The sequence below is a fragment of the Lepidochelys kempii genome, chromosome 13 (assembly GCF_965140285.1).
Source record: "Lepidochelys kempii isolate rLepKem1 chromosome 13, rLepKem1.hap1, whole genome shotgun sequence".
Taxonomy (NCBI): domain Eukaryota; kingdom Metazoa; phylum Chordata; order Testudines; family Cheloniidae; genus Lepidochelys; species Lepidochelys kempii.
The window spans coordinates 38,670,897-38,694,842 of NC_136392.1; the positions used below are offsets into that span (position 1 = coordinate 38,670,897).

Genomic DNA, 23,946 nt, shown 5'->3' on the forward strand with positions numbered 1-23,946 from the left:
GGATCCACCACTCCCACCCCGACATCCCCTGATCTATCTCCCCAGACGTCCCCGGATCCACCCCCAGACACCCCGGATCTATCCCCCTAGACATCCCCTGATCTATCCCCCCATACACGGATATCCCCCCATACTCGGATCTATCCACCGAGACACCCCTGGATCCAACCCCTCAGACGCCCCCAGATCCATCTACCCAGTCATTCCGGATCCACCCCTAGATCCATCCCCCAGACGTCCCCCATCTATCCCCCCAGACACCCAGATCCACCCACCCAGACATCCCAGATCCATCCCCAGGTCTATCCCCCCAGCCCCCCATCTATTCCCCCAGACACCCTCGCATCCACCCCCACACACCCCGGATCTATCCACCAGATCTATCCACCCAGAGTCCCCTGATCTGTCCCCCCAGACACCCAGATCCACTCCCAGATCCATCCACCCAGACATCCCAGATCCACCCCCCAGATACCCCCTGATCTATTACACCAGACACCCCCGGATTCACCCCCAGATTCACCCCCAGATCCATCCCCCAGGCCCCCCATCTATCCCCCCAACACCCAGATCCACCCCCAGATCCATCCGCCCAGACATCCGAGATCCAACCCCAGACACCCCCAGATCTATCCCACCAGACGCTCCATCTATTCCCCCAGACACCCTCGGATCCACCCCCACACACTCCGGATCTATCCACCAGATCTATCCCCCCAGACACCCAGATCCACCCCCAGATCCATCCACCCAGACATCCCAGATCCACCCCCCAGATACCCCCTGATCTATCCCACCAGACACCCCCGGATTCACCCCCCAGATCCATCCCCCGACTGGATCTATCCCCCAGACACCCCCTGATCTCTCTCCCCAGACACCCCCCGATGTACCCCTCCAGACACCCCCCGATCCACCTCCCCAGCCAGCCCGGCTCGAGCTCTCCCGCCGCTCTCCTCTAGGTGGCTCCATGCACCACCGGTTCGCTCCCCACTCCCCCCTCGGCCGGTCCCTTCCCAGCCCCCCGCCCCGCGCCCTCTAATTGGAGCCAGGCGCTGCCCACGTCCCCAGTCCGGCGGGGAGGCGGCGAGGCGAGGGACCGGGACAGTCGCCGCGGAGGGAGGGACGGGAAGATGAGCCCCTCGCCGAGCCTGGTGCCCTCCCTGCTCTCTGCCAGCCTGGCGCTGAGCTCCCTGCTGCAGGGCGCCGCAGGGGCCCCCAGCTTCAGCCCGGAGGTGAGTCCCGGGCGCCGGGCATCGCGCCGCGGGCCAAGCCGCTGGCGCCGGGCTCCCGCCCGCCCTTGGCCGCAGAGCTGCCCGGGCCGTCCCGCTCGCCTCCCCTCCCGCCCGGGTGCGCCGAGGGCCCGGCGCTGGGGACCGTCCCGATGCTGGGGGCCGGTCTCCCGTCCGCCCGCAAAACCGAGGGCCCCGCTTTTCACACGCGCCGCCTGGTCCCCGGCGCCCTCCGCAGCCTCGCCCGCGCCTCTCGTCTTCCTCTGGTGCCCCCCCGCCCTGCCCCCTCTTTCCTAGCCGGGGCCCCCACCTCCCCCTGCGGCGCTGGGCCGGGCGCCCCTTCCCGCCCCTCGTTTTCTCCCTCGGTTCGGCTCCGCACGCCCCCCTTTGCACCCCTCTGCCGCTTCCCCGCCCTCGCTGCCGCCCCGCTTCGTGCCGGGCTTCCCCGCCGCGCGGCGCGTCCCTCCCCCACGGCAAACTTCGGCTGCCAAAAACTTCCACATTCCTTCGCCGGGCTCCAGCCCTCGCCCCTCGGCCCTTCGCTGCGCCCTGCGCGGCCCGGTTCCTTCGCCCCCTCCTCGCGCTTTGCGCCTGGAGCGAGCCGGGCGCTTTATCTCCAAGCCTGGCTGTTGGTTTCCATTCCTCCGCTTGCCAGGTTGTCCCATTCCCTCCTTTCTTTTGTTCCTCCCCTCCGCTTCCATTCGTTTATTTACACTCTTCTCCTATCCTTTCTCCCCTCCCCGTCCCAGGGACGCCACTTCTGTAAGGGGTGACCCCCAACCAATCTCCTTTCATGCCTCTGTTTCCCCCTTCCTTCCTTCCTACTTCTCCATCTGGGGGTTTCTCCTTCTCTCCTTCCTGAACTCCTTGATCTGGGCTTTTCCGCCATCCTTTCTTCTCCCTCCAGGGCCAGCCCTGAAATGTAACTCCAGGAACCACTTCCCGCTCACTCATCTGTTCACCAGACTTTTTCATTCCCTTGCTTCCATTCCTTTCTTTGGGGATTTTCTCCTTCTACCCATTCCTTCTCTTCTTCCCCTTGTACTTATTTATTGAGCCATTTTCTCATTCTCTCATTTCACTAACGGTATTTCTCTGGCCCTCCTCTCCCACAGCTCCCTTCCCCTACCTGGGTCCCCTCACCTCCCCCTTCTCTCCTCCACTCCCTCCGTGTTTTCAGTCCTCCATTCTCGCTGGGCTGCGTGAGTCACATCTGGACCCACTCCGAAATATCTGGATGTCACCCAAGAAACTGGCATGTTCCTCTTTTGGCTGCCAGTTTCTTTCTTTCTTTCTTTCTTTCTTTCTTTCTTTCTTTCTTTCTTTCTTTCTTTCTTTCTTTCTTTCTTTCTTTCTTTCTTTCTTTCTTTCTTTCTTTCTTTCTTTCTTTCTTTCTTTCTTTCACCATGCACCTTATCTCTATCTATCTATCCCCATCCATCCCCTCTGTCATCTAATCTACATACACCCCATCTATCTATCTATCTACTCTCTCTCTCTCGTTCTCAGTCCGGAGGCTGTTCCAGTTACACAATCGTTCCTTGAAGGACCTCACCAAAGCCCTGGCCTCCCACCCCATTTCTGTGGCCAACACTTTCTTGGCTTCCACCAAACTCTCTGCCGGTTCTGCCCTCTCGCTCCTCCAAGCCAAGTCCGTCTCCTTCCTTCTCTTCCATGCTCCAGGAGGTGGGGGTGGGGGGAAGCTGGCTGGGATCCCCCGGAGGGTGGGGGGGAACTCGCCACCAAATCCCCAGCCACAAAGGCCTGCTTGTGTGGTGAAGGGAGAGGGAGTGGGGGAAGGGGGGACCGGGCCAGCGTGCCGCCTTTCCTGCCCCCGGCGTGGGAGAGAGACTGAAGACGTGAGCAAGGAGCCCGCGGGATAGGGGCCAAGGGCCGCGCACGCCTGCGGGCTCTGGAGAGCTCGGCCTAGGGGCCAAGGGCTGCGCACGCCTTTTCCCTTCCACCTTTTGGTGGGAAGAACGAACGAACCAGGCCCGGAAGAAACGAGTGCAGGGCCCCCAAATGGAAACGAGCTGAACCGAGACAAGGGCAGGGGAACTGGGTGACTGGAGCGCTGGAGGGTTGGCTGGGAAGAAGGAATGAACCAGGCCAGGGACAACCGCGTGTCGAGCTGGTGGGATCTGCCCGCCGGCGAGTGGGCGACACTTGTTTGTGTCTCGCTTGGAAGAGAAAATTTAGCCCCTGGGGGTGGGGGAGCGGAAGCAGGGGAGGTGGAGGGGCTGTATTTAGAGCTGGGGCGGGGGAGGGAAGAAAGGAAGCTGGAGGATAAATCAACTGGAGGCTTTGGGAGGTGAACAGGGTGGGGCAGGGGGGCGGCTTGGGTGAGGAATTGATCCAATAGGCACAATCCAGAGCACACTGGGCTAAGGGTCCCCCGACTTCCTGCCTCTGATGAACAGCCCTTATTCAGTGACACCCCCCCGCCTCGCCAGCACTTTGGCGCCCCTCCCTCCCGACCCACAGCCCCTGCTGGCCCAGTCCTGTCCCTGCCCAGCCCTGCCGGTGCCCCTCCCTCCCTCCCGACCCACAGCCCCTGCTGGCCCAGTCCTGTCCCTGCCCAGCCCTGCCGGTGCCCCTCCCTCCCGACCCACAGCCCCTGCTGGCCCAGTCCTGTCCCTGCCCAGCCCTGCCGGTGCCCCTCCCTCCCGACCCACAGCCCCTGCTGGCCCAGTCCTGTCCCTGCCCAGCCCTGCCGGTGCCCCTCCCTCCCGACCCACAGCCCCTGCTGGCCCAGTCCTGTCCCTGCCCAGCCCTGCCGGTGCCCCTCCCTCCCGACCCACAGCCCCTGCTGGCCCAGTCCTGTCCCTGCCCAGCCCTGCCGGTGCCCCTCCCTCCCGACCCACAGCCCCTGCTGGCCCAGTCCTGTCCCTGCCCAGCCCTGCCGGTGCCCCTCCCTCCCGACCCACAGCCCCTGCTGGCCCAGTCCTGTCCCTGCCCAGCCCTGCCGGTGCCCCTCCCTCCCGACCCACAGCCCCTGCTGGCCCAGTCCTGTCCCTGCCCAGCCCTGCCGGTGCCCCTCCCTCCCGACCCACAGCCCCTGCTGGCCCAGTCCTGTCCCTGCCCAGCCCTGCCGGTGCCCCTCCCTCCCGACCCACAGCCCCTGCTGGCCCAGTCCTGTCCCTGCCCAGCCCTGCCGGTGCCCCTCCCTCCCGACCCACAGCCCCTGCTGGCCCAGTCCTGTCCCTGCCCAGCCCTGCCGGTGCCCCTCACTCTGGACCCGCAGCCCCTGCTGGCCCAGTCCTGTCCCTGCCCAGCCCTGCCGGTGCCCCTCCCTCCCGACCCACAGCCCCTGCTGGCCCAGTCCTGTCCCTGCCCAGCCCTGCCGGTGCCCCTCCCTCCCGACCCACAGCCCCTGCTGGCCCAGCCTTGAGTCGCGAGTACATGATGCCAGGGGTTGGGGGATGGGTGGGTGAGCTCTTGCATGGATTCAGGGCTGTGGGTGTGGTGGGTTATAGGGGGACAATGTCTGGGATGGGGTGGGTGTGTGGGGCATGGGGTTTAGGCATCACTATATGGGTGAGGTGGGGGTGAGGGGACGGAGTGATCAGTGAAGGGTATGTGTGGGGGTTGGTGTGGAGCAGATGGGGTCAGTGTGGGGGCTGGGGGCATGAGGGATAAGGAGGGCAGGTGGGGGTGTTTATGGAGGATGGAGGGCAGGTGTGTGTGAGCTGGGCATTGGGGGGCTGCTCAGGGGGAGGGAGGATGGGTGGTCGGTGTTGTGGGGGTCTGTGGGCCCCCTTGACTCTCTCATTCCCCAGGCCTGGCTGCAGCAGTACGGGTACCTCCCCCCCGGCGACTTGCGGACCCACACCCAGCGCTCGCCCCAGTCGCTCTCGGCTGCCATCAGCGCCATGCAGAGCTTCTACGGCCTGCAGGTCACTGGGACTGCAGACGCCGACACCATGAGGTGAGTCTCCCCACTGCCAAGCCCCAGGAGAGTCACCCCCATTGAGCCTACTGGGCTTTGAGTTCTAGCCCCACTAGGGGTCAGTGGGGGTTGGGTGCCAAGGGACGTTGGGTTCTAGCCCCACTAGGGGTCAGTGGGGGTTGGGTGCCAAGGGACGTTGGGTTCTAGCCCCACTAGGGGTCAATGGGGGTTGGGGGCCAAGGGACGTTGGGTTCTAGCCCCACTAGGGGTCAGTGGGGGTTGGGTGCCAATGGACATTGGGTTCTAGCCCCACTAGGGGTCAATGGGGGTTGGGGGCCAAGGGATGTTGGGTTCTAGCCCCACTAGGGGTCAGTGGGGGTTGGGGGCCAAGGGATGTTGGGTTCTAGCCCCACTAGGGGTCAGTGGGGGTTGGGTGCCAAGGGACGTTGGGTTCTAGCCCCACTAGGGGTCAGTGGGGGTTGGGTGCCAAGGGACGTTGGGTTCTAGCCCCACTAGGGGTCAGTGGGGGTTGGGGGCCAATGGACATTGGGTTCTAGACCCACTAGGAGTCAGTGGGGGTTGGCTGCCAAGGGACATTGGGTTCTAGCCCCACTAGGGGTCAGTGGGGGTTGGGTGCCAATGGACATTGGGTTCTAGCCCCACTAGGGGTCAATGGGGGTTGGCTGCCAATGGACATTGGGTTCTAGCCCCACTAGGGGTCAATGGGGGTTGGGGGCCAAGGGACGTTGGGTTCTAGCCCCACTAGGGGTCAATGGGGGTTGGGGGCCAAGGGACGTTGGGTTCTAGCCCCACTAGGGGTCAGTGGGGGTTGGGTGCCAATGGACGTTGAGTTCTAGCCCCACTAGGGGTCAGTGGGGGTTGGGGGCCAAGGGACATTGGGTTCTAGCCCCACTAGGGGTCAGTGGGGGTTGGGTGCCAAGGGACATTGGGTTCTAGCCCCACTAGGGGTCAGTGGGGGTTGGGTGCCAAGGGACGTTGGGTTCTAGCCCCACTAGGGGTCAATGGGGGTTGGCTGCCAAGGGACGTTGGGTTCTAGCCCCACTAGGGGTCAATGGGGGTTGGGGGCCAAGGGACGTTGGGTTCTAGCCCCACTAGGGGTCAATGGGGGTTGGGTGCCAATGGACGTTGAGTTCTAGCCCCACTAGGGGTCAATGGGGGTTGGGTGCCAAGGGACATTGGGTTCTAGCCCCACTAGGGGTCAGTGGGGGTTGGGTGCCAAGGGATGTTGGGTTCTAGCCCCACTAGGGGTCAGTGGGGGTTGGGTGCCAAGGGATGTTGGGTTCTAGCCCCACTAGGGGTCAATGGGGGTTGGGTGCCAAGGGACGTTGAGTTCTAGCCCCACTAGGGGTCAATGGGGGTTGGGTGCCAAGGGACATTGGGTTCTAGCCTCACTAGGGGTCAGTGGGGGTTGGGTGCCAAGGGATGTTGGGTTCTAGCCCCACTAGGTGTCAGTGGGGGTTGGGTGCCAAGGGACATTGGGTTCTAGCCCCACTAGGGGTCAGTGGGGGTTGGGCACCAATGGATGTTGGGTTTTAGCCCCTTAGCGGTCAATCGGGGTTGCCTCTTTGGAAATTCCCGCCACTGAGAATCATGGGATTTTCCCAAACTGGTGCCCCCCATCCGAGCCCCAGGGCGCGTATGAAGCCAGGAACTGTGGCAGGATTTGGGAAGGGAGGAAATGGCCCGGGAGTTGGACCTTTGCTCCGTTCTGGGAGCTGGGAGTAACAGCAGGGCGACAAACCTGTGACGTCACAGGGGGAAGGGGCAGGACGCCTGGGTTCTATTCCCAACCCTACTCGTGACCTGGAATCTGCGGAGCACCAGGAGGGCCCTGAGCTCGGGCAATGGTCCCTTTGAAAGGAAATGGGCAGGGCGAGCCCGGCCACACAATGCTGAGAAGACGGGATCTCAAGCCTCATGCACACGAAAACCTGCCCCAAGTGCTGGGAGACTCTGCCCCCAGGGGCGAGGTCGAGTGGAGTCGCCTCTCCCCCTTGGCTTACCCTTGCTCTCCGCTCCCTCAGGGCCATGCAGCGGCCCCGCTGCGGTGTCCCGGACAAGTTCGGGGCCGAGATCAAGGCCAACGTTCGGCGCAGACGCTATGCCATCCAGGGCCTGAAATGGGAGCACAACGAGATTACGTTCTGGTGAGAGGCCGCGGGGGGTGGGGGGTGGGGGCTGGGGGCGTAAGGGGTTGGAGGTGGGTGTGAAGGGGCAGGGAGTTGGGGGGCCATGGGGCTGAGGGGCCCATGGGGAAATGGGTGGGCTCTGGGGCTGCGGCAGGCAGGTTGGAGAAAAAGGGGCGATTTTGGGGGAGGTCTGTGAGGTAGTGATGGGGGGGCCATGGGGCAGTGAGGGAGCTGTGGGGCAGTGACAGGGGGCTGTAGGGAACCATGGGTCTGTGGGGCAGCGACAGGGCTGTGGGGGGCAGTGGGGTGGCTGGGGGGCAGTGAGAGGAGGTTGCAGGGAAGACAGTTGGGTGGCCGAAGGGCAGTGATGGGGGGCTGTGGGTGTGGGACAGTCGGGTGGCCATGAGACCATGCCGGGGGGGGGGCACTGTGGAGCAGTGAAGGGGGCCAGGCGGCAGTTGGGGGCATGGGACAGTGACGGGGGGGGGGGCGTACAGTGACCATGGGGCAGCAATGTGAGGGAGCCAGGCAGGTCTGACCCAGGCTCTCTCCCCCCACCCCCTGCCAGCATCCAGAATTACACGCCCAAGGTGGGTGAGGCGGCCACGTTCGAAGCCATCCGTCGGGCCTTTGGAGTGTGGGGGGCGGCCACGCCGCTGCGCTTCCGCGAGGTGCCCTACTCCCACGTGCGCCAGGGCCGGGCGCCACAGGCCGACATCATGATCTTCTTCGCCGAGGGCTTCCACGGTGACAGCACCCCCTTTGACGGGGAGGGGGGCTTCCTGGCCCACGCCTACTTCCCCGGCCCCCACATCGGCGGTGACACCCACTTCGACTTGGCCGAGCCCTGGACCATCCGCAATGATGACCTCAATGGCAAGTGGGGGGCTGGGAGCGGGTGGAGGGCTCGGGGGAAGGGAGACAGACTGGGTGTTGGGGGAGCGGCGGGAGAAGTCGTGGGGGGCTGGGAAGTGGGTGGAGGGCTCGGGGGAAGGGAGAGGGCATAGGGGGTTCAGGGTAGGCAGGGGGACAGACTGGGTGTTGGGGGAGCGGCGGGAGAGGTCGTGGGGGGCTGGGAAGTGGGTGGAGGGCTCAGGGGGAAAGGAGAGGGCATAGGGGGTTCAGGGTAGGCAGGGGGACAGACTGGGTGTCAGGAGAGCAGCGGGAGAGGTCGTGGGGGGCTGGGAGCGGGTGGAGGGCTTGGGGGGAAGGGAGAGGGCATGGGGGTTCGGGGTAGGCAGGGGGACAGACAGGGTGTCGGGGGAACGGTGGGAGAGGTTATGGGGGCTGGGAGCGCGGCAAGAAGGGGGTGGGGGAGTCAACAGGACTTTCTCTTCCAGGGACGGAGGGAGGCGAGGGAGGGGAGCAGAGCAGGGAAGGAGACGCTGGGAAAGTCCCCTCCCCCAGCTCATTGACTATGGGCTGACTATGGCGTCACTTCCCCTTTCCACATCGGTGGCAACCCCCCCAAATCCTCCCCTCTGGGGCCGCATGGGAACCGCTCCTGAGCCAGGCAGTCCTCGCGGGGCGGGATCATAGTCGGCACCTCCCAGAGGGGAAAGACCCCATGTCCCATTCCCTGCCCCCTGAGCCAGACAGTCCCCTGCTTTGGGGCTGGATTGGGCCAGTGCCCCATTCCCTACCTCCAGCCAGTCCCCCGCATGTCCCATTTCCAAGGGGTTTGTGGGAATTGAACATGCGGGACAGGGGCGATGATTTCACCTGTGCAGACGTGGTGGCGTCCCCATTCCCAGTTGGCCGTGGTGACATCCCTGCTACCGGGCGGACATGGTGTGTCCCCGGTCCTGGTGACATCCCGTTCTGGGGTGAATGTGGTGACGTCCCCGTTCCCAGGTGGATACGGTGAAGTCCCCGTTCCTGGGCGGCCGTGGTGACGTCCCCATCAGGCCGTGCCACATGCTGACGCTCCTGCTCCCCCAGGGAACGACATCTTCCTGGTGGCCGTGCACGAGCTGGGCCATGCGCTGGGGCTGGAGCATTCGAACGACCCCTCAGCCATCATGGCGCCCTTCTACCAGTGGATGGACACCGAGAACTTCGTGCTGCCGGACGATGACCTGCGCGGCATCCAGCAGCTCTACGGTGCGACCGTCCCCTGCCCTGAAACTGTAAACCCTGCCCATTGGCGAGGCACGCAGGAGCGTGTGACCACCCAACTTCTAACCCACCAACAGGGCACCTGCGGCTTCACAGTGCAGGGGGCCCTGCCCTTCTCTGGGGGTGTGACCCGCATCCTCACCCCTGACCTTAACCTTTAACTCCTTTGGGTGTGACACTGCCTCGCCCTTCATGCTGACATCCCAACCCCGGCCAGCAGCCCATAACTTCACCCCCTGAACCTCACCCTGAAAGACAGGGCACCCACAGCCCCCAGCACTGGGTGCATGGGGCACAACACCTACCCCCACCCAGACTCCCTCATAGTCCCTGACCCCTCCCCTCACAGGTTGCCCCCATCCACGGGAACCCCAATCTACTCCGCTCTCCATTAACCCTTTGTGTCCCTTTGCCCAGGGAGCAAGTCGGGGGTCCCCACCAAGGCCCCCCCGGTGCCCCGCACCACGGCGAGGCCCCATGTGCCTGACGAGCCCAACAACCCCCCCTATGGTCCCAACATCTGCGACGGCAACTTTGACACCATTGCTGTCCTGCGTGGGGAGATGTTCGTCTTCAAGGTGTGTGTGGGTTCTGTGGGTCAGGAGTGAGGGGCACCAGCAGAGCTGGGAGGTGGCAGGGTCGGGCTGGCAGGGGTCTGTGGGTTGGGAGTGAGGGGCCCTGGCAGAGATGGGGAGGGCCAGGGCTGGGCTAGCAGGGGCTGCGGGTCGGGAGTTAGGGGCACCAGCAGAACTGTGAATTTCTCTGGTCCCAGGAGCGCTGGTTCTGGCGGGTCCGGAATAACCGGGTCATGGATGGGTATCCACTCCCCATTGGCCAGTTCTGGGTCGGTCTCCCGGCATCAATCAGCACGGCCTATGAGAGGAAAGACGGGAAATTTGTCTTCTTCAAAGGTACCAGAATGCGGGGCCTTCTCCTGGGGGGAGGCAAGCTGGGGGTGGGGGTGGGGGATGGGGCCTTTCCCCCCAGGGCTGACCCTGCCCTCACGGTCTGCAGGTGACAAGCACTGGGTGTTTGATGAAGCCATGCTGCAGCCTGGGTACCCCAAACCTCTCCGGGAGCTGGGCCGGGGGCTCCCCACTGATCGCATCGATGCTGCCCTCTTCTGGATGCCCAGCGGGAAAACCTACTTCTTCCGGGGCAACAAGTCAGTGCGAGTCGTCCCCCATGCAACCCCTTCACTGGGACTCCTTGGGGTCCACCTGCACTGTCAAAGCGTGCCCCGCTGAGACCCCCATCTCTGTGCCCTGGGGTCCCCCTGTGCTGTCAGTGCCCCCCAGAGCATCCCCCACTGGGAACCCCACTCCCCAATCCAGGGTCCCCCTGGGCTGTCAGTGCCCCCCCAGAGAGCCACCCTCTGGGACCCCCCACTCCTCACCCCGGGGTCCCCCGTGCTGTCAGCACCCCCCAGAGATTCCCTCCACTGGGACCCTGACCAATGGTCCCTCCAATTTTTGACGGGCTGTGTGCGCAAAAAATTTCTTCTGTGCAAATTGTGCGCGCGGTGTGTCACCGTGTGTGCGGGGTTTTGGATCTGTGTGCGCGTGCCCAGCTCAGAGGGAACAGTGACCTCCACCCTGGCATCCCCCTGTGCCGTCAGAGCCTCCCAGAGATCCCCCCGCTGGGACCCCCCACTCCCCATCCTGGGGTCCCCCTGTGCCGTCAGAGCCTCCCAGAGATCCCCCCGCTGGGACCCCCCACTCCCCATCCTGGGGTCCCCCTGTGCCGTCAGAGCCTCCCAGAGATCCCCCCGCTGGGACCCCCCACTCCCCATCCTGGGGTCCCCCTGTGCCGTCAGAGCCTCCCAGAGATCCCCCCGCTGGGACCCCCCACTCCCCATCCTGGGGTCCCCCTGTGCTGTCAGAGCCTCCCAGAGATCCCCCCGCTGGGACCCCCCCACTCCCCATCCTGGGGTCCCCCTGTGCTGTTAGCGCCCCTCCAGAGAGCCCCCCGCTGGGATCCCTCCCTTCATTGTCCCCTCCCCCGCAGATATTACCGTTTCAATGAGGAGAGCCGCTCAGTGGATGCCGAGTACCCCAAGAATGTCGCCGTCTGGGAGGGGATTCCTGAGTCACCCCGTGGGGCCTTCATGGGCAGTGATGAAGGTATGGCGGGGACGTGGGGGACAAAGTGGGGAGAGCGCTTCGGCCGAGCCCCACCTGGCTGGGAATTCTGTGGGGAGGCATGGGGAGAGCCCGGGGTGATGCGGGGAGGCGAGTGGTGGGACTTTTGGGCCGTGGGGTCCCCACCCAGGCTCTGACCTCGCCAGGAGGGTCGATAGGGCTCGGGGCAGCGGTGGGGGAGGGACTTTGAGGGACACGGCTGATTAGCCTCTGCTTTATTCCCCTCTTCCCGCCACTCCTCACCCATCCCATCCCATCCCATCCCGGTCCCCCCGTCCATCTCCTCCCCTGTCTGGTCCTGTGTCCATCTCCTCCTTGCTTGACTCTGTGTCTGTATGTCTTCTGACGCATCTGGCTGCGTATCCATCTGTCCGTCTCCTCCCTGTCTGGCCTGTGTCCGTCCGCCCCTCTCTTCCCTGTCCATCTCTCTCTCTCTGTCCTCTTCTCCCTGTGTCCGCATGTCCGTCTCCTCCCGCCTGTCTATCCCCGTTCTGACCGTCTCCTCCCGTCCGCGTGTCTCTTCGCCCCGCTCCCCCCCCGGCTACGCAGCCTTCACCTATTTCTACAAGGGCGGCCGCTACTGGAAGTTCAACAACCAGCAGCTGCGGGTGGAACCGGGCTACCCCAAGTCGGCGCTGCGGGACTGGCTAGGCTGCAGGGGCGGCCGGCGCGAGGACGAAGAACGGGAGGAGACCGAGGTCATTGTCATCGAGGTGGACGAGGCGGGAGGCGGGGCGGTGGACCTGGCTGCCGTGGTGCTCCCCGTCATGTTGCTGCTCTGCGCCCTGGCGCTGGGTGCCGCCGTCCTGGTCTTCAAACGCCGCGGGACCCCCAAGCGGCTGCTGCACTGCCAGCGCTCCCTGCTGGACAAGGTGTGAGGGGTGGGGCTCCCCAGCCCTGCCCACCTCCCTGGCCCCACCCCCTGCTGGACAAGGTGGGGGGCGGGGTTCCCCTGGCTCCTCCCCAGCTCCGCCCCCCTGCTGCACAGCCAGCGCTCCCTGCTGGACAAGGTGTGAGAGGCGGGGCTTCTCTCTGGCTCCTCCCCTTAAGCTCCTCCCCTTCCCTGCTGGACAAGATGTGAAGGGTGGGGGCTTCCCCTTGGCACCTCCTCCTTTCTGACATTCCTTTCTCCCCCACCCCCGAAGCGTGCTGAGCGCGCTCAGTAGCCTGCGGGGTGACCCCTGACCCCCTCCTCTTGTGTAACCATGTGTCCTTTGACCTCCTGGGAAAGGTCAAAGTTCAGGTCCTTCAGCTTCCCCTATGACCTCTCAACTTTCACCTCACCAGAGGGGAACCCAATGGGAGACAGCAGTGTGATTGCCTCCCCAAAGGTCATGCTGGCTCCTCCCCCAAGTCTTGGGCTCATGACCTAGCCAATCAGCTTGGCTCTATTTCCCCTGTTTGTTGGGTTGGGTTGGGCTGAATCTCCCATTGGTCTGTGTACAAAGTTGGGGGCAGGGCCATCTGTGGAATGGAGGACCTTGGTTGGCCCTCAGGTACTTTAGACAGGGCCTTGGGAACCTAAGGGTGGAGCCACAGAGGGGGAGGGGCCATAAGCACCATGGGGGTGGAGCTAGTAAAAGAGGGATGGCATTTGGCTGAAGGGGGCGGGGCTTTAGCATTAAATGGCCGGGTCTATGCAGATAAGGGGGCTTTGCATTCCAGTGGGCTGGGCTACACAGATGAGGGGGCTTTGCATTCTAGTGGGTGGGTCTATGCAAACAAGGGGACTTTACATTACAGTGGGCGGGGCTATGCAGATGACGGTTGCCATGCAGTACAATGGGCAGAGCTAGGTCAAACCAAGGTCAAACCCAGGGTGTTCTAATGGGCATGGCTAGAGGAGCAGGGGATGATGGGAAAACAGGCAGGGTGCTCATGGGGCAGCATGATGTATTTGGGGGCAGAGCCAAAGGAAGGGGGTGGGGCCTTATTTTGCCCCCACTTTCCTACAGGGCCACAAACAGGGCGGCAGGGAATCTTGCACCCCCCCCCATCCTGACTAATAGGGGACCACAGCCCAGTAGGGGTCACCGAGGTGTCAGAGACCATCCCATAGGATCTGCCGGAAAGAGTCCCTGTGGGGGGTAGGGACCATGGCTGGATCCAGTTTGGGATGAATGGGGCAGATGGGGGGCTGGTTAGGGGGTGCACTGTGGGCCCGGTTTGGGGGTATATGGGCTGGTTCAGTGGAGTAAGGGTCAGGTTTAGGGGTCCCCTCCTCTTTCCTCTGCAGTGTTGGGGAGGGGTCTCATTGGGGGATTTTTGTTTGGGTTTTTTTAAATGTATAATTTTTGTAATAAAAAACTTAATTATTGTATAGAACAAAAGGCAATTAACTAAAATCAGTGTGTAAGCGGGGGAGGGGGTGGTGGTACAGGGGGATGCCCCACAATTCCCGCTGGCCGGGACAAGGGGCCTGCTTTGCCCCGCACCCGCTTCGCAGGGATTTTCACCCGGGTGTTTTGAAACCGTCGGATTAAAGTGCTTTCTGGGGGGAGGGTTGTTTTTTGTCTCTCTGGGTATTTTTCAATGTATTATTGTTATTAATTAATATTATTTTGCTATTGAGTCAGCGCGTTTCTGGGGACATCGTCTCAGTTGAATTGTTGGGCTTTTTATTAACGTGGCCGTGGGTTTTAGCAGGTATCGCTCGGGGAACGTACGTGCCGTGAAAACGCCCAGAGATTTCGGCTGCAGATATCACTCTTTGTAATAAACCCCCCTTTCTGAGGATTTATTATGATTTTGCTCTTAATATTCACCACCGATTGCTGGGGAAAGTGTATAAATCATGCGGGTAATTTCTGTTGGGCCGGCCAGCACAGTGGTTACTCTTCCATGACAGTAAGAACCCAGGGCAACTTGAATGAAATCCCAGGAATTGGGGTTGTTTGAACTTTCGGGGTGTGTGGGGGGGTATTAGCAATTTTCCCTATTTTTAAACCTCTAGCGTCTGGGGAAATTGAATAAAACTGGCAGCTGGTTTGCAGAGGCTTTTATTAGCAATTATTGGGCCATTAATAATTAACGGCTGTTATTAAAAGCCCCAGGACATTTTAACTATCTTCAGCAGGGAACTGGAATTAACAACTCATTAACCCCCAACTGCTGCATCCAAAATGCTGGTGTGACTGTTAAAAATGTCCCAGGAAATTACTGGCATTTGTGTTGGCTCTTAAGAATCAATATCCGTCCTATCGCGCCAGCGGCGGGGCCTTTCCTGGCTATTATTTCCAGATGGTCGGTTTGATGAAACCCAAGAGCGGGCACATTTAAGAAACAATCCGCGTTTGAATGGCTAAATAAATGGGGATTTTCAGATCCGCCCTCACTCCTCAAGAGACACCCCCATTTTCTAGGGACAATTCAGGCCTTTCTGCTCCTCTCTTGGGTGTCCTGCAGTTTCTTTGAGATATTTGTTATTAGTTGCAAAATCCTAATAACAAAGAAGTCATTTCCCAGGGGGATGGGGACTAAAAACGTGGTAGGAAAACGCCCAGTTCTGTTCTTGATCTGAGGAAAATCAATCTGAATAAATTGTAAGTCAAATTATCCAGAAATTCACCTGGTTTTGGTGTGATCTCGCCATCTCCAGGGTGGAAACAACAAAAGTGCAGGGATTTGATGGTTCAATTGTCCAGAGATTTCAGAATTATTCTGTCCCGCCTGGCAATGAAAACCCTGTGGGAGTTTCATACACAGCCGGATTTCTACACAATGTTGTGGTTTCATGTTATGATCTTCCTTGACTTACATCAGCGTTTTCCTGGGTACTGAATTACGACATTGCAGTTTTTCTTCCTCTTTCGCTGTTAGAAATAAACAAACCCCAGTTTTGGGAAGAATTGGATACACTGGGGGATTCTCAGTGCGTCCTTCCAGAATCTCTCTCCTTGTAACACAAACCTGGCTCCGGGGCCACTGGAAACATTTCCAGGGTCTTGTGTTTTCAAGTTGTTTGTTTCATTTGAAGGGATTTTTTTGGTTCATGTTGGCAAGCAGCTTTGGAGGAGAAAATTAGCCAAAAAATGGGGATTTGGGGACATTTGTCAGGGGATGTTTTTTTTTTTTTTTTAAGAAAAATCAAAATGAATAAAAAGTGATTTTTTTTTTTTGCAAATGAATTGAGTGCGTTTTCTAAAGGGTGAAGATAGAGGGGCAGTGGTAGGGCTGGGGGGATCCCAGGGCCGGGCTAGCAGGGGCTGTGGGTCGGGAGTGAGGGGCACCGGCAGGGCTGGGCGAGCAGGGGGCTGCAGGTCAGGATTGAGGGACACTGGCAGGGCTGGGCTAGCAGGGGGCTGCAGGTCGGAGGAGTGAGAGGCACCAGCAGAGCTGTGGGGGGCTGAGTCACCAAACCCACGGCTTGTGGCCCAGACACCGTGACGTGGGTCTAACCGCGATTTCCCCTATTGCAATCTCCTGCCGGATCCAAAAAGCCAGAAATCCCCGTCCCGCATCATCCCGCCGGCGCAGTACACAACAAACGGGGGTGGGGGCCGGCGGGGGCTCCAGGGCTGGAAACGGGGGGGGCCCAGCAAGGGGCACTGTCTTCCCTCCCCCCAGCCCTGGCTGCCATCCCCCAGTCCCGTGTGCCGGGCGCGGCGCCCACACGATGAAGTCAGACCAGCTGCTGTCGTGGCTGCACATCTGGAAGCAATTACAGCTGTTGGGGGAGGGGAGGGGGGAGTGCCTGGATTGCAAAACAGCCAAGTCTTCAAGGGGGGGGAGGGGAAATCCACCCCCCCACCCCGCACACACCAGCCACGAAACTCCAGCTGGCCCAAGTCACAGCCTCATGACTCGCCTGTGATGAAACACTCGGGAGACAGAGAAATGGGGAAAAACAACACACAACAACCAACAGCAGGGACTGCGGGTCGGGAGTGAGGGGCACCAGCAGAGCCGGCAGGGGGCAGGGCTGGGGGGGCACAGGCTGCGGGTCGGGAGTGAGGGGCACCAGCAGAGCCGGCAGGGGGCAGGGCTGGGGGGGCAGAGGCTGCGGGTCGGGAGTGAGGGGCACCAGCAGAGCCGGCAGGGGACAGGGCTGGGGGGGCAGAGGCTGCGGGTCGGGAGTGAGGGGCACCAGCAGGGCTGTGGGGGGAAGGGCCGGGCTAGAAGGGGACTGCGGGTCGGGAGTGAGGGGCACCGGCAGAGCCGGCAGGGGGCAGGGCTGGGGGGGCAGAGGCTGCGGGTCGGGAGTGAGGGGCACCAGCAGAGCCGGCAGGGGGCAGGGCTGGGGGGGCAGAGGCTGCGGGTCGGGAGTGAGGGGCACCAGCAGGGCTGTGGGGGGAAGGGCCGGGCTAGAAGGGGACTGCGGGTCGGGAGTGAGGGGCACCGGCAGAGCCGGCAGGGGCAGGGCTGGGGGGGCAGAGGCTGCGGGTCGGGAGTGAGGGGCACCAGCAGAGCCGGCAGGGGGCAGGGCTGGGGGGGCAGAGGCTGCGGGTCGGGAGTGAGGGGCACCAGCAGAGCCGGCAGGGGGCAGGGCTGGGGGGGCAGAGGCTGCGGGTCGGGAGTGAGGGGCACCAGCAGAGCCGGCAGGGGACAGGGCTGGGGGGCAGAGGCTGCGGGTCGGGAGTGAGGGGCACCAGCAGGGCTGTGGGGGAAGGGCCGGGCTAGAAGGGGACTGCGGGTCGGGAGTGAGGGGCACCGGCAGAGCCGGCAGGGGGCAGGGCTGGGGGGGCAGAGGCTGCGGGTCGGGAGTGAGGGGCACCAGCAGAGCCGGCAGGGGGCAGGGCTGGGGGGGCAGAGGCTGCGGGTCGGGAGTGAGGGGCACCAGCAGGGCTGTGGGGGAAGGGCCGGGCTAGAAGGGGACTGCGGGTCGGGAGTGAGGGGCACCGGCAGAGCCGGCAGGGGGCAGGGCTGGGGGGGCAGAGGCTGCGGGTCGGGAGTGAGGGGCACCAGCAGAGCCGGCAGGGGGCAGGGCTGGGGGGCAGAGGCTGCGGGTCGGGAGTGAGGGGCACCAGCAGAGCCGGCAGGGGGCAGGGCTGGGGGGGCAGAGGCTGCGGGTCGGGAGTGAGGGGCACCAGCAGAGCCGGCAGGGGGCAGGGCTGGGGGGCAGAGGCTGCGGGTCGGGAGTGAGGGGCACCGGCAGGGCTGTGGGGGGAAGGGCCGGGCTAGAAGGGGACTGCGGGTCGGGAGTGAGGGGCACCGGCAGAGCCGGCAGGGGCAGGGCTGGGAGGGCAGAGGCTGCGGGTCGGGAGTGAGGGGCACCAGCAGAGCCGGCAGGGGGCAGGGCTGGGAGGGCAGAGGCTGCGGGTCGGGAGTGAGGGGCACCAGCAGAGCCGGCAGGGGGCAGGCTGGGGGGGCAGAGGCTGCGGGTCGGGAGTGAGGGGCACCAGCAGAGCCGGCAGGGGGCAGGGCTGGGGGGGCAGAGGCTGCGGGTCGGGAGTGAGGGGCACCAGCAGAGCCGGCAGGGGCAGGGCTGGGGGGGCAGAGGCTGCGGGTCGGGAGTGAGGGGCACCAGCAGAGCCGGCAGGGGGCAGGGCTGGGGGGGCAGAGGCTGCGGGTCGGGAGTGAGGGGCACCAGCAGAGCCGGCAGGGGGCAGGGCTGGGGGGGCAGAGGCTGCGGGTTGGGAGTGAGGGGCACCAGCAGAGCCGGCAGGGGGCAGGGCTGGGAGGGCAGAGGCTGCGGGTCGGGAGTGATGAGTTCACCCAGGTTCCCAGCCCCACTCCCCCCGGTCTAACCAGCAGAGAACCAGGCGTCCTGGCCGGGCGTGGAAAGCAGTCCCAGAGACAGTCGCTGGGGGCGCAGGGATTTATTGGGGGGGGCTGCCCCGACGCAGGGCGGCCCCCTTGGGCTGCAGCTGGTTCTGTCTCTTGCTTTGCTTGGCCTCCTGCTGCTGGACCTGCCAGCGCTGCAGGCCTCGCTCCATCTCCTGGTCCAGCATGGCCACGCGCCGCTGGGGAGAGAGAGATGGGTGAGGGGGGCCCAGAGAACCCAGGAGTCCTGGCTCCCAGCCCGAGAGCAACGCCAGGGGATCCCAGCCCCACTGGGCTAGTCACCAGCTCCCACTCCCCTCCCAGAGCTGGGGAGAGAACCCAGGAGTCCGGGCTCCCAGCCCCCCTGCTCCAATCACCAGCCCCCACTCCCCTCCCAGAGCCAGAGAGAGAACCCAGGAGTCCGGGCGCCCAGCCCCTGGACCCCCCCAGCCTCCCACTCACCGCAAAGGCCTCGTCTTCCTGCCGCCGGCGGGTCTGGCCCTTCCACAGGGGGGCGGGGCGCCCGTCTGGGGAGATCCGAGAAGTCAGTGAACCCCATTGCCCCATCATGGAACCCAGGAGTCCGAGCTCCCGTCCCAGCCCCCACTCCTCCCAGCCCGTGGAGAGAACCCAGGCGTCCAGGGAGGCACGGTGGTAACAGAGGAAGATTCTCACCTACAAAGGACCAGTCAGGTAGATCCCGGAGGGGCCCGTAGCCGGCCGAGCTGGGGGCGAGTCCCTGCCTGGGGTGAAGGGAAAGGGGGTCACAATGAGCCCACAGTCCCCTGCCCCCTGCCGGTGCCCCCTGCTCCCGACCCGCAGCCCCCCGCCCCCTGCCGGTGCCCCCCGCTCCCGAACCGCAGCCCCCTGCCCCCGACCCGCAGCCCCCTTCCGGTGCCCCCCGCTCCCGACCCGCAGCCCCCCGCCCCCTCCCGGTGCCCCCCGCTCCCGACCCGCAGCCCCCTCCCGGTGCCCCCCGCTCCCGACCCGCAGCCCCCTGCCCCCGACCCGCAGCCCCCTCCCGGTGCCCCCCGCCCCCTCCCGGTGTCCCCCGCTCCCGACCCGCAGCCCCCCGCCCCCTCCCGGTGTCCCCCGCTCCCGACCCGCAGCCCCTTGCCCCCGACCCGCAGCCCCCTCCCGGTGCCCCCCGCTCCCGACCCACAGCCCCCTGCCCCCGACCCGCAGCCCCCTCCCGGTGCCCCCCGCTCCCGACCCACAGCCCCCTTCCGGTGTCCCCCGCTCCCGACCCGCAGCCCCCTCCCGACCCGCAGCCCCCTCCCGGTGCCCCCCGCTCCCGACCCGCAGCCCCCTGCCCCCGACCCGCAGCCCCCTCCCGGTGCCCCCCGCTCCCGACCCGCAGCCCCCTCCCGGTGCCCCCCGCCCCCGACCCGCAGCCCCCCGCCCCCTCCCGGTGCCCCCCCGCTCCCGACCCACAGCCCCCTCCCGGTGCCCCCCCGCCCCCGACCCGCAGCCCCCTGCCGGTGCCCCCCGCTCCCGACCCGCAGCCCCACTCACTGGGCTCTCCATTTCCCCACGGCCGGGCGGGCGGCGCCGCAGTGAATGTGCCGGGGGGCTGCGGCCAGGCGAGGCGCTGCGGGGGGGGGAAAGAGGGGTGTCAGTGAGATATGGGGGCTCCCCAATTGCCAGCCTGGGAATCCCCTCCCCCCACATCGCCCGCGCCCCGTTGATCTGACCCCGCCCCCACGCTAGATCTCTCCACATTCCCGTACCCAGCCTCCGGCCCAGGAGCGCTGCCATTTTCGGAAATGGGACAGGAAGTAGCGCTGGGACCATGTGGGAGGAATTTATAAAGTCCGTACGGCAGGGAGGATACAGGCGCCGCCATGTTAGAAATGGGAGCGCCCAAGGGGCGGCGCCATGTTCAGAATGGGAACCGTGGCATCCGCCATATTGGTGAAGTGGTCCGCCATTTTTGGCGTGGGAGCCGCCATGTTGGTTTGAAGGGAGATAGGCGCCGCCATGGTGGACACACAGGCTATGGGAACGGTATGGAAAGGGGTTTGCGGACCATTTTGGCACAAACTCGCAGGAGGGCGCCATCTTCCGGCCAGATATTGTGTATTAGCCACATTGAACGTGGAATTAATGGGGGTCGCCATCTTGAATATCCAAAGGCTGTGAGCCGCCATGTTGGTGAGGAAAATACAGGCAGCGCCATCTTGGTTAGGGAACTACATGACGTCGCTATATTTGGGAAGGAATTTAAAGGGGACAGCATCTTTGATGGAATTGTATAATTAGTTTGCTTTAACGGGCGCAGCCATCTTGATTTAGACAGTGGGCCTCCATTTTTTTTAAGGACAGTGATAGGCGCAGCCATTTTTGGGGAAGGGATTCATAGGGGCCGCCATATTGGTGAAGGATATTGTAGGGGCTGCCATGTTCGGACCGGAAATGATCGTAGCCGTCACCGTGGAAAGGCATTTTTGACCGTCGCCATCTTGATAAAGGAAATTAATGGGCGCCGCCCTCTTGTACCGTATGTGGGGAAGGCATCCACTGGGCGCGGCCATATTGGCTCGTTCCTGGCCTTGCAGTTTTCGCCGTCTTGAAAGTTTTCAGAGGAACAGCCGTGTTAGTCTGTATTCGCAAAAAGAAAAGGAGGACTTGTGGCACCTTAGAGACTAACCAATTTATTTGAGCATGAGCTTTCGTGAGCTACAGCTCACTTCATCAGATGTTTACCGTGGAAACTGCAGCAGACTTTATATACACACAGAAATCATGAAACAATACCTCCCCCCACCCCACTGTCCTGCTGGTAATAGCTTATCTAAAGTGATCAACAGGTGGGCCATTTCCAGCACAAATCCAGGTTTTCTCACCCTCCACCCCCCCACACAAATTCACTCTCCTGCTGGTGCTAGCCCATCCAAAGTGACAGCTCTTTACATAATCAAGTCGGGCTATTTCCTGCATAGATCAAGGTTTTCTCACATCCCCCCCACCCCCATACACACACAAACTCACTCTCCTGCTGGTAATAGCTCATCTAAACTGACCATTCTCCAGGTTTAAATCCAAGTTAAACCAGAACATCTGGGGGGGGGGGGTAGGAAAAAACAAGAGGAAACAGGCTACCTTGCATAATGACTTAGCCACTCCCAGTCTCTATTTAAGCCTAAATTAATAGTATCCAATTTGCAAATGAATTCCAATTCAGCAGTTTCTCGCTGGAGTCTGGATTTGAAGGTTTTTTGTTTTAAGATAGCGACCTTCATGTCTGTGATTGCGTGACCAGAGAGATTGAAGTGTTCTCCGACTGGTTTATGAATGTTATAATTCTTGACATCTGATTTGTGTCCATTTATTCTTTTACGTAGAGACTGTCCAGTTTGACCAATGTACATGGCAGAGGGGCATTGCTGGCACATGATGGCATAGATCACATTGGTGGATGTGCAGGTGAACGAGCCTCTGATAGTGTGGCTGATGTTATTAGGCCCTGTGATGGTGTCCCCTGAATAGATATGTGGGCACAATTGGCAACGGGCTTTGTTGCAAGGATAAGTTCCTGGGTTAGTGTTCTGTTGTGTGGTATGTGGTTGTTGGTGAGTATTTGCTTCAGGTTGCGGGGCTGTCTGTAGGCAAGGACTGGCCTGTCTCCCAAGACTTGTGAGAGTGTTGGGTCATCCTTTAGGATAGGTTGTAGATCCTTAATAATGCGTTGGAGGGGTTTTAGTTGGGGGCTGAAGGTGACGGCTAGTGGCGTTCTGTTATTTTCTTTGTTAGGCCTGTCCTGTAGTAGGTAACTTCTGGGAACTCTTCTGGCTCTATCAATCTGTTTCTTTACTTCTGCAGGTGGGTATTGTAGTTGTAAGAAAGCTTGACAGAGATCTTGTAGGTGTTTGTCTCTGTCTGAGGGGTTGGAGCAAATGCGGTTGTATCGCAGAGCTTGGCTGTAGACGATGGATCGTGTGGTGTGGTCAGGGTGAAAGCTGGAGGCATGCAGGTAGGAATAGCGGTCAGTAGGTTTACGGTATAGGGTGGTGTTTATGTGGCCATTGTTTATTAGCACTGTAGTGTCCAGGAAGTGGATCTCTTGTGTGGACTGGACCAGGCTGAGGTTGGTGGTGGGATGGAAATTGTTGAAATCATGGTGGAATTCCTCAAGGGCTTCTTTTCCATGGGTCCAGATGATGAAGATGTCATCAATATAGCGCAAGTAGAGTAGGGGCTTTAGGGGACGAGAGCTGAGGAAGCGTTGTTCTAATCAGCCATAAAAATGTTGGCATACTGTGGGGCCATGCGGGTACCCATAGCAGTGCCGCTGATCTGAAGGTATACATTGTCCCCAAATGTGAAATAGTTATGGGTAAGCACAAAGTCACAAAGTTCAGCCACCAGGTTAGCCGTGACATTATCGGGGATAGTGTTCTTGACGGCTTGTAGTCCATCTTTGTGTGGAATGTTGGTGTAGAGGGCTTCTACATCCATAGTAGCCAGGATGGTGTTATCAGGAAGATCACCGATGGATTGAAGTTTCCTCAGGAAGTCAGTGGTGTCTCGAAGGTAGCTGGGAGTGCTGGTAGCGTAGGGCCTGAGGAGGGAGTCTACATAGCCAGACAATCTGCTGTCAGGGTGCCAATGCCTGAGATGATGGGGCGCCCAGGATTTCCAGGTTTATGGATCTTGGGTAGTAGATAGAATATCCCAGGTCGGGGTTCCAGGGGTGTGTCTGTGCGGATTTGATCTTGTGCTTTTTCAGGAAGTTTCTTGAGCAAATGCTGTAGTTGCTTTTGGTAACTCTCAGTGGGATCATAGGGTAATGGCTTGTAGAAACTCGTGTTGGAGAGCTGCCGAGCAGCCTCTTGTTCATATTCCGACCTATTCATGATGACAACAGCACCTCCTTTGTCAGCCTTTTTGATTATGATGTCAGAGTTGTTTCTGAGGCTGTGGATGGCATTGCGTTCCGCATGGCTGAGGTTATGGGGCAAGTGATGCTGCTTTTCCAGAATTTCAGCCCGTGCACGTCGGCGGAAGCACTCTATGTAGAAGTCCAGTCTGCTGTTTCGACCTTCAGGAGGAGTCCATCTAGAATCCCTCTTTCTGTAGTGTTGGCAGGGAGACCTCTGTGGATTAGTATGTTGTTCAGAGGTATTTTGGAAATATTCCTTGAGACGGAGACGTCGAAAATAGGATTCTAGGTCACCACAGAACTGTATCATGTTCGTGGGGGTGGAGGGGCAGAAGGAGAGTCCCCGAGATAGAACAGCTGCTTCTGCTGGGCTGAGAGTATAGTTGGATAGGTTAACAATATTGCTAGGTGGGGTGAGGGAACCATTGCTGTGGCCCCTTGTAGCATGTAGTAGTTTAGAAAGTTTAGTGTCTTTTTTCTTTTGTAGAGAAGCAAAGTGTGCGTTGTAAATGGCTTGTCTAGTTTTAGACGCGCTATCTCAGAGTGAAGTTTGTGTGGAAGGTTGGTTCTTTATGAGAGTATCCATTTTTGAGAGCTCATTCTTAATCTTTCCCTGTTTGCTGTAGAGGTATCCACGGGAAAGTGTATCCACGGGAAGCCAGAAGAGTCAATTCGCGGACTCTCCTTCCCGTCCCCCCGAGATGAAGTGAGTTCTGCCCAGTCTCAGCCTGGGCTCAGAGCCCGGACGCCGGGGTTCCTGCTGGGTGGATCCAGTGCGTTGGGCCACGGCAGACTGTGACTAGGGTGGACACGAACTGTGGGCCTCATGAAC

The 23,946-nt window shown here is 61.6% G+C and overlaps 2 protein-coding genes across 2 annotated transcripts; one reads left to right on the top strand and one right to left on the bottom strand.

Annotated features, from left to right (window-relative positions):
• Nucleotides 1-1,020: 1,020 nt before the first annotated feature.
• On the top strand, nt 1,021-15,647 carry MMP14 (matrix metallopeptidase 14). Its single transcript, XM_078848270.1, has 10 exons — nt 1,021-1,235; nt 5,012-5,160; nt 7,167-7,289; nt 7,840-8,147; nt 9,213-9,374; nt 9,807-9,967; nt 10,162-10,300; nt 10,404-10,554; nt 11,397-11,512; nt 12,080-15,647. Exons 1-10 carry the CDS (start codon nt 1,134-1,136, stop codon nt 12,406-12,408), a joined length of 1,740 nt encoding a protein of 579 aa, XP_078704396.1. The 5' UTR covers nt 1,021-1,133; the 3' UTR covers nt 12,409-15,647.
• A 2,625-nt stretch (nt 15,648-18,272) lies between these two features.
• On the bottom strand, nt 18,273-20,067 carry MRPL52 (mitochondrial ribosomal protein L52). The gene is made up of 5 exons (XM_078848276.1): nt 19,963-20,067; nt 19,748-19,823; nt 18,908-18,975; nt 18,695-18,759; nt 18,273-18,432 (listed from the first exon to the last, which is right to left on the bottom strand). The coding sequence occupies exons 1-5, from the start codon at nt 20,024-20,026 to the stop codon at nt 18,289-18,291; spliced, it is 417 nt and encodes a 138-aa protein (XP_078704402.1). The 5' UTR covers nt 20,027-20,067; the 3' UTR covers nt 18,273-18,288.
• Between the last annotated feature and the right edge of the window lie 3,879 nt (nt 20,068-23,946).

Bases quoted from the DNA above. Each gene is read 5' to 3' on its own strand.
- MMP14 (XM_078848270.1), top strand. From the start codon at position 1,134: ATGAGCCCCTCGCCGAGCCTGGTGCCCTCCCTGCTCTCTGCCAGCCTG. The intron at 7,290-7,839 runs GTGAGAGGCCGC...ACCCCCTGCCAG, and splicing joins CACAACGAGATTACGTTCTG to CATCCAGAATTACACGCCCA. The intron at 9,375-9,806 runs GTGCGACCGTCC...CCCTTTGCCCAG, and splicing joins CGGCATCCAGCAGCTCTACG to GGAGCAAGTCGGGGGTCCCC.
- MRPL52 (XM_078848276.1), bottom strand. From the start codon at position 20,026: ATGGTCCCAGCGCTACTTCCTGTCCCATTTCCGAAAATGGCAGCGCTC. The intron at 18,976-19,747 runs GTGAGTGGGGCT...CCTTCACCCCAG, and splicing joins GTGGGGAAATGGAGAGCCCA to GCAGGGACTCGCCCCCAGCT. The intron at 18,433-18,694 runs GTGAGTGGGAGG...CTCTCTCCCCAG, and splicing joins AGGAAGACGAGGCCTTTGCG to CGGCGCGTGGCCATGCTGGA.